We start from the raw sequence: 8,523 nt of genomic DNA, 5'->3' as shown, positions 1-8,523 counted from the left end.
GAAGGCCGACTCACGAGTGGCGCTCCGTTGTTGCTCTGATTCACTCTACATTTCAAGCTGCAACAAGTTTGTGAGTGACATTATAGTTATGAGCAGATTTGTTCTGACTCAGTGTTGTTTAAAATGTAAGCCCGTGGAGGATATGTACAAGTTTGAAGAAAGTCATAAAGTCATGAACTGATCTTTGGCGACCCGCCGATTAGCAGTATATGCGTACGGCTACTTCAGTTTTAGTCTGACTCAACACTAAACACTTGACTCCAGCTGTAAGGCAGATCAGCATCAGCTCATCTAAAGGCAAGTAAAGCTTGATAAATGCTCTGCATAATTAATACATTAATAGATAAATGCTATTTTAAATCCGCCTGCTTACACACATTCCACTTGCACTGCAGACATATGGTGGTTTCATTGACGCACGTTTCCAGTTGACAGAGGTAGTTTCTCTGAAAGCCAACCAGATTAATTCAGGACACGGTCTAGTTTTATTTCCTGAAGTGGAAACCGCTGGCTGAAATTCCTGTATTTGACTGGCAGAACATATTGTATATTGTCCACCGGTGGCATTTATAGTTGTGACTAAAACAATCTGATCTGGGTGAAAATCTACGAGGGTGTATAAACGGACCGAGGCAATAAACGTCCTATAAAATCACCTTAAACAACAAACAAACACAACATGAAGTAAAGGATAATTACATCAATTTTAATAAATAATTCTACTTTAATTTACAAATTGACAGTGCTTAGATTTTTAGTTAATCTTAACATTCATGGGTAACAGTTGTTTTTCTCCATCTCATTTTTCTATACAAAAGCAAAGATATGCAACAAACTTTATGTAAACATAGTAGTCCCTAAAAAAAAAGGAGATCATTGTAACAGAAGCATGAAAAGCAACTAAAACATTTCAGTTAAAATGAACATGAAAGTTAGTGCCTCTGCACGAGCAGCAAACAGGTGTCTTTAAACAAAGACAAAAGAAAACAGGCACAAATGGAACATGTTTGCTGCAAAACAGGAAATTATGCTAATGACGTTTATTACAATAACAGACTCCTGAGCAGATTGTAATAGCATGAGTGATACTGAATCAATTACACATTCTAAACGTCCTTTAGAACCCAATTAAATAAGAAAGCAGATTGATAATAAAACAAGTCAGCACTGAGACATTGGATTTGCACAGGTAAAAGAAAACTATCTGTATATATTGCCGTCACACAATATACTATCTCTATGGAGAAATTAAAAAAAAAGTAAAATTGAGAAGGCCAGCTTATTAAATATTATCTCTATATTTGCGTAAGTAAAGACAACCAACTACTCCCTATTTCATCCGGAGACAGTAAAGTACAAACAGAGAAATTGGCCCACGCTTTTAAATAAGACATGACTGATGGAGCTTAAATCCACACACCAATGAGGTTGCATATTTAAGTAAATATATTGCACGACAACATACAAAAATAAGACATTTAATACCGCTTGTTATGCCAGAAATATAAATAAAAAACATTAAAATAAAACAAATGTGACTAATTCCTCCTGTCCAGTCAGCTTCATCGTGTTTCAAGTTCAACCAGTAAAGGCCATGTGTTGAGAAATCCAATTTTATTTTATTTTTTTAACGTAGAAAACATTTGGCACCAATTCCAAACCGGACTGAACCGAACGAGGTGGGGCAGAGCTACACATCGCCTTATGACTACTTATGTTACAGTGTTTCCCTACCGTTACCAATTACACTCAGTGCAGTATACATTATGTGCAATCTCTGAGGGAGGAACGCGCGCACACACACACACACACACACACACACACACATACACACACACCGTCCGTCCACACGGCTGCTGCTGTGAGCTGCTTCAGGGGCCCGCGTCACCCGACCCCCTATGCAGGCTGCTGGGGGTTGGCGTTCATGTGCTGAGGGTGTCCCAGCAGGCCAATCCGCTGTTTCTGCTTCCTCTGTTCTGTCATCTGAAGAGCACAAAAAAAGAAATTTAAAAAATCATTCCACCTGTAGCTCTGTTGGCGCACACGTCTTCCTCCACAGAATATGCTGGCCAGCCTCCCTGGTCTATAGTCTTCATCCATTTATTCCCTCACATCGCTTTATTCCCTCACATCGCTTTACAGAAACTACCAAATGCCGCAAAACAAACTCTGCACAGCACTGAACAAAAAAAAAAAAAAAAAGGGAATCTTTTGAAAATCCAGCCCGCCTCGTCATCCACATTGCCGCCGCGTCCTCTGACGAAAGCGGCAGAACACAAACTACTAATACTGAAACTCAGCCAAAAGAAATTTCAGAGATCAAGCAAAGCCCGTGAGTCATAACACAGGCGCTAACCTTTACAGCAGCAGGAGCAAGACGGGCTTTTCTGCTAAGAATCAACTTTATTTAACACGAGGGAGCGATTTGCACCTCGACACTGAAACGCAACAGTAACAGTGAGAAGACAAAGCGGTCGTGTGATGAGTGTTCCAGGAGAAATAATTCTGCGCAGAATAAAAATACCATTAAGACGCACCAAGTGGACAGTCTAAACTCAGTTAGCAGCAGCATGCTGGCCTTATTTTTCTCACACTTTAATCGTCGAATTATGCCAACTTCACAGAGAATGTCTTGTGCTCTACTCTGAATGGAGGCCAATTTCTTCCTGAGAAGGATGAGAATTGACACGTTTTCCACGTGCAGTCGCACTTTCTGAACCGTTTCTTGATAAAAATAAGTGAAAACAGGCCGGACACACACATGTTGGAGTTTGGGCTGAAAATGTGACCGGTGCTACGGTGCCCTTCACAGCTTGCAGCAACACGATAATCATTTCCCTCCTGTCTGGGTCAAAATGTCTCGGTGACATTCACTTCCTCACAGATAGTTCTCATTTCAAGGGTAAAGACATGTTTATAATTATGTTTACTAGAAAGGGTGGATTGCAAGCAATTGTGCAATCCACCCAACATCAGCAGATTGTATTCCAACACGACTTAGAAGCACTAAGTGTTTTTTTAATCTCACAGAATACGTGTCTAATGTAAGGCCATTGTTTTGAAGAAAATCTCTTTTTTAGTACTGTGCTCTTCTACATATTGAGAAAGGCTTTATCCAGCAAACCAATATAAAGACCAATAAAAACCAATCAAATAAAAGCTGATTGAGAGCCTTGTGAGGTGTGCTGTGAACTATGACTCATCGACTTTTGCATTTTTAGTAAGCTCTGCCTCTAAAGGGCAAAGAGCGGCAAACAAGCGAACCTCGAGCAACGCCTGCAGTCCACATCTCTAGAGAAACTTATCTCTCACTGATCGTGTTCCCCCCCCCCCCGAGATGAACGTCTGCGTCTCAGTCAGTGTTTCGCTATAGTTCAACCCACCTGTTCTTTGAGCTCCGTCAGCTGGCCTGACAGGTTGGACACCAGTTTCATGGTGGACTCCAGTTTCTCCTGCAGGCTTCTGATCTCATTCTGCTCCCCGTCCGCATCGCTGCTGACCAGGGACATGGCCCGCATCCGTGGGAACCAGTCCAAGTTGTGATCCTGGTGAACACAGACCTGAGAGGTTACGGCCCTGACAGCAACACAGTGAAACCAATCATAATCTTGATGGTACTTTATCAAAATCTGCTGCAAGATCTGCCATTCTTTTAGAAAATATTAGTGCCCTTTCTAAATGTATTTGAGAAATAAACTTAGTTGTAATTTATATTTTAATTCTGCAAATACACTTTTCTAATTCCTATTTTTCAGAGTGGTTGAAAATGCTTCACACATAACAACACATCAAAGCCCCATTTGATTAATGCTTTTCACCGTTCGGTCACTTTGGCTGTGAGCAGTGATTTCAAGCTTACTCTAAAAGTAGACTCAAACTAATCTTGAGGGACTTTCCATATTACAATCACATGGGATTTGGGGGCATTCTTGAAATCAGTTTACTTATCTGTGATACGTTACCTGCCGTCACGTCTAGTCTTGCCATAGACGCAGCAAAATGTACAAAAAAGGCTGAAACAACTAAGATGAACAGAGAAAACTTCCTCATTTGATTATACACGCATCGCCTCACACGCAGCGCTGAGATGAACACACACACACACCTCTTGAATGCTCCTGTGAGCCACACACAAGAACTGTGTGAGGCTGTTTCACTAAGTGCTGAAACCGGGTACATGAGCCCCAGCAGCCGGAGGCGAGGAACTGAGCAGTTTTCAGTTTGTGTGTCATGAGGGTTTTTTTTGGAGAGAGTACACTTTTGAAATATTGGCTGTAGCGGTGATTTCTACTGAGAATGAATGATACCATTGAGAAGTACTAACTGGTGAACTGGTGCGAGCAGCAACCATGAAACAGACGGGTTTGATGTGTAGATCTTTATCAGTTCTTTCATAACTTTGAAGTAACTGTTGCAAAGTCAGAATTGAAGGAGCGTTTAACTGCCAGTGAACGCTGATGGAAGGTGGAGGTGTTGAGTTTGGCACACTTTGTTCAGTACGTCTCAGGGTGCAAACTGATTACAACAGCTGAGAACAAAAAGGCAGCTGTACATAGTTGGAGGTGTGGGATTATTCGAAAAGATTTAATCACTGTGTGTGTTCTATATATGAAGTACTGAAGCAAAAACAACAAAAGTCTGTCAACGTTATAATCATTAAGATTCTCATAAAATCATACCCTGTTTTTGATGTGGTAATAAAAGTACTTTAATGTTTTTGCATTCAGTCATTACGTCCCTGTACAGTAGTTTCATTCCTGCACTGCATTCAAATGTCCTTCACACGTACGAGGGATTGGAAAGAAGCGATGCTGACATGTAATCCGTCGTTAAAGCTGCCTCACAATTCACTGTTCGCTCATCAGAGCAGTAGAACTGCTAACGCAAACCCAACATTTCTCACTGGTGCTGCCTTGAATTTAAAGCATTCAATGGATAAAACACAGGATGTGTTTTATTGTGACAGTCAGAGGAAACACAATGTATTTTGTCACAGAGATCGTTTTGTCAAAAAGCTGCTCAACGAATGTCTGCTGCCCCAAACATGACAACATATGATAAGGAGAAATCCATTTCTTTAATGCACTTAACTTGCGAACATAACATGCAAAAATGGCAGAGGCACGACACCCAGCAGCTCCCTCGGGGGTTTGCCGAGTTCAAACAGGGCTGAGGGCCACTCGGCTGCATTCTTTCACGCTTCCAACTCGCCCGGCACTTGACTGCTACATGCCATTGTTATTGTGTGTGCCGTCTGAACCCGCTTCCAAAATAAGCCCCAGTCACGGGAGCACATTTGTGTTTCATTCATCGCAACACAAGCACGCCACGTCTCTCCATCATGTGTCCTCAATAAAGCGTAACCCATCGGTCCTGATGCGGCACAAAATGGAGAGTGAGGATGCTGCATGGCCGGCGACGTCACTGGCTAGAAACGGGGTCTGGAAAAGTCCCGTAAGGTTGCGCCGGTTGATTCGGGGGCGAGTGAGGTGGCCGTCAGAACCACAAACCGGTCGCGGGTCAGGCAACAGCCCGAAAGGGGAATCACGCAACACTAAAATAATGAGCAGCACACACTGATTCTGAGAGGAGGAGAGGGCTGCTGTGAGCAAGTTCCACTTGCTGAATGCGAAGGCTGTGTTTACCTAGTTCACCTGCCTCTTTCTCAACACTTATTCGAATAGAGTCATGCTTATGATCCTGGAAAAATGTGTAGCGTAGCGTGCTAAATTAAGTAAGAAGGTGTTCTTTTTGTCGTTACAGCGCTTTAATTGATCTAACAAGTCTGTCTGTTAGAGAATAAACAATAAAAGGTCTCTGGCTTTTAAAAACATGTTTCTGTCCCCAGTGTTTCCCACACTCAGCTCTGCTCATATCGCTGTCAACACGACAGAGGTCACTTCCCCATTCCGGATCGGCGTCGCCCAAAAGGCTCACGTGTGTTTGTTTGATGACATTGTTGCCAGCCGCCCCTCTTTTCCATCCCTACTGTTTACAAATGTAAGCACTTCCAGTAAACTGAGAGACATTAAGACTCCGCATCACGCCGGTTCAATGGAAATGACGGAAGTAGAGTTTTCATTATTAAAACCGCACGGCCATGAGAGAGAAACAGGATGCTGTGTGGTTAAAACAGCAACAGAAAACGTCACAGTCACGCCACAAGCCACCTGACGAGCCAGGCAGCCCACTCAGTCAACAAATATGCAAAGTAAATGTCCCCGGAAAAAAAAAAACATCACACATCAAAACAGACAGATATGGTTTCAGCATATTTTGCTACACTCTTGTGTTTTGTGGCTACCGTTTTCAAAGCACCCTGCGGTGCTGAATGCATTAGAAATGAGGGCAATGAGTGCGAGCCAAGCGTCATCTTTCTTTTTTACACCTTAGTTTTGACACTTCACTCAGAGACCTTCACCATTGACGTCAGTCCTAGTCATTGTCAGAGTGATCTGACTTCTAACACCCCCCCTTCTGTCCCTGTTGCTTCTTCCACGTTACTGCAGCATCGGATAAATCGAAACACGGTGGGCAAGACGCAGCATAGGTTGAAGGATTGTGGCCTACGCAAGTCGTGTTCTATAAATAGCGTGGGATAAATCTGTAGTAGACGGCAGCAAAATTTATAGGAGCGTATGACCAATAATTAATTTGATCGCAGCACAATGTAAACAGTGGCTTCGCAGTTTGTTTGATTACTACGTGTATTCGGCTGTGTGAACCTGTGTGCTGTGTGAACACTAACACAAACAGGATGGATAGAGCGTTTTCATTGAAGAAGGGCAGAATACATAAAGAAACAATATATGTTTGTGATTTCCCCCTCTTCCAGTACTACTGTACATGTTCATGGTACAAAGAAAACAGACTTCTTCTAACTTAAAGCAATATTTTTGAACGTAAATGATATTGTTTCTGATGTATGTAATGATGTACATGACATCATTTTGTATTGGAATACTATGTACTTTTTCTATCTACTTTATTGAATGTGTAATTGCTCATGGATGCTTTATCTCCCCGTTTTGTTTGTTTTTGGATGAACCACAGCCGCCACCATGGAGCTTGTTTGCCTGTCGGCGTGCATGATGTATAAATACCGGTGTGGTTTCCACTTTTCAAACATTCTGCGCTGACGAGGACTCGAGAAGTAGGGTCGAAACGTAAACATAAATACATTTTCGTGGCGCTAAGTAGTGTGCAGGTGTTACATTTTTCCTCTTGCATTTACTTGATGTGTGTATGATTAATCTTCTTCAACAAAGAGCATTGCTGCCGAGTCTGCAGACCTAATCAATTCAATTATTTAGACATTGTGCATTTTATTTTTGCACGCACACATATGGTTTTTAATATTCACAAAATAATATAAATAAATAACTGTTGTAACACGTGTCTGCTAAAATAAGTAAATAAAATAAAAGCAAAGAAATAATCTCAGAAACAAGGATCTTTGTGGACTACTCAGACAACAAGGAGGCCATGCATCAGTCGCATGTGAAGCTCAGAGTTAATACGAACAATGACTGGGTCAGCTGATGGGGTCAGCGGGGTCTTTCGCACCATGTGTGCCCTCGCCGCTCTGCCTGCCCCCTTAAAACCTGTCGGTCAAAACGCAACCTTAAACTCATTCTGGCTCAGCGGGGTGTAAGGTTAATGGCAGAGAGGATGGGGGTTAATCCCGAATCACGTGGTTCCCTCACAAGACCCGAGTGCAGTACGTCAAGGCAAAAGGCAGCCATGTGTGCTGAATGGCATCTAATGAGAAACCGTCTCAGAAACTGACAGCAGCACAAGTGCGTCAGGAAAGCAACCACTTCAGAAGAAGGGGCTTTCCTGTGGCAGTTAAAGAAGCTTTCTAATTGCTCACAGGCTACGAGTGTGATGTAACAATCAAAACAATCTATTGTCTTTCTGCTTGTTATTTTTCGCAAATGAAAAATTTCCAGAGTTTGTCTGGTTGAATCAGTTGTGACATGAAAAGCTGACGCGTGTATCTGTTCCTCTTGTTTCATATTTTTAACGGATGATTTGTATTATTATTTAGTATTATAATACACATACCACAAATGTATGTATGTGTGTATGTATGTATGTATGTATATATAATTTTTTTTAAATTCATTTTCTAAAGTTATTTTTTAAAGATACATATATATATATATATAAATTAAATTAAATAAAAGGAATATAAATCAACATAAAGCTCTAGATTTGATGGTTGATGGTGAGACATCTTCACTCTGCTGCTTGACAAAACCACGAGGCTGCGTCCCGGCCGGCCTATCATGAGGTTATATGCAGGTTGAGGCCGGAGTGTGTTTAATGATTAAAGCAAGGCATGGCTGCTTTGGGGGATTAACACATTTTATGTTAATGGCAGACTTCGCCTGAATGTTAATTCTCCGTTCACAAAGCTGACTGATGTGATAATACTTTGGAGGTATTCAAGGTCACGGAGGCAGGGATTACATAATGCAGTTCTGGGACTCGGGGACGGATGAGGTACAAATACTGCCC

At 41.9% G+C, this 8,523-nt stretch overlaps 1 protein-coding gene across 1 annotated transcript in view; it reads right to left on the bottom strand.

Annotated features, from left to right (window-relative positions):
* Nucleotides 1–685: 685 nt before the first annotated feature.
* Nucleotides 686–8,523, bottom strand: part of itpr1b (inositol 1,4,5-trisphosphate receptor, type 1b) — a 77,670-nt gene continuing 69,832 nt past the window's right edge. The window contains exons 60-61 of the mRNA XM_076096344.1: nucleotides 3,384–3,545; nucleotides 686–1,983 (exon numbers count right to left, since the gene is read on the bottom strand). Coding sequence (XP_075952459.1) covers nucleotides 1,897–1,983; nucleotides 3,384–3,545 — 249 coding nt within the window. The 3' untranslated portion in view covers nucleotides 686–1,896. The remainder of the gene's footprint in view (nucleotides 1,984–3,383; nucleotides 3,546–8,523) is intronic.

The sequence above is a fragment of the Anarhichas minor genome, unplaced genomic scaffold (genome assembly GCF_050575085.1).
Source record: "Anarhichas minor isolate MPS153535 unplaced genomic scaffold, ASM5057508v1 ptg000021l, whole genome shotgun sequence".
Taxonomy (NCBI): Eukaryota; Metazoa; Chordata; class Actinopteri; order Perciformes; family Anarhichadidae; genus Anarhichas; species Anarhichas minor.
The sequence above is the reverse complement of the archived record's forward strand: the minus strand, read 5'-3'. Positions and strand labels throughout refer to the sequence as shown.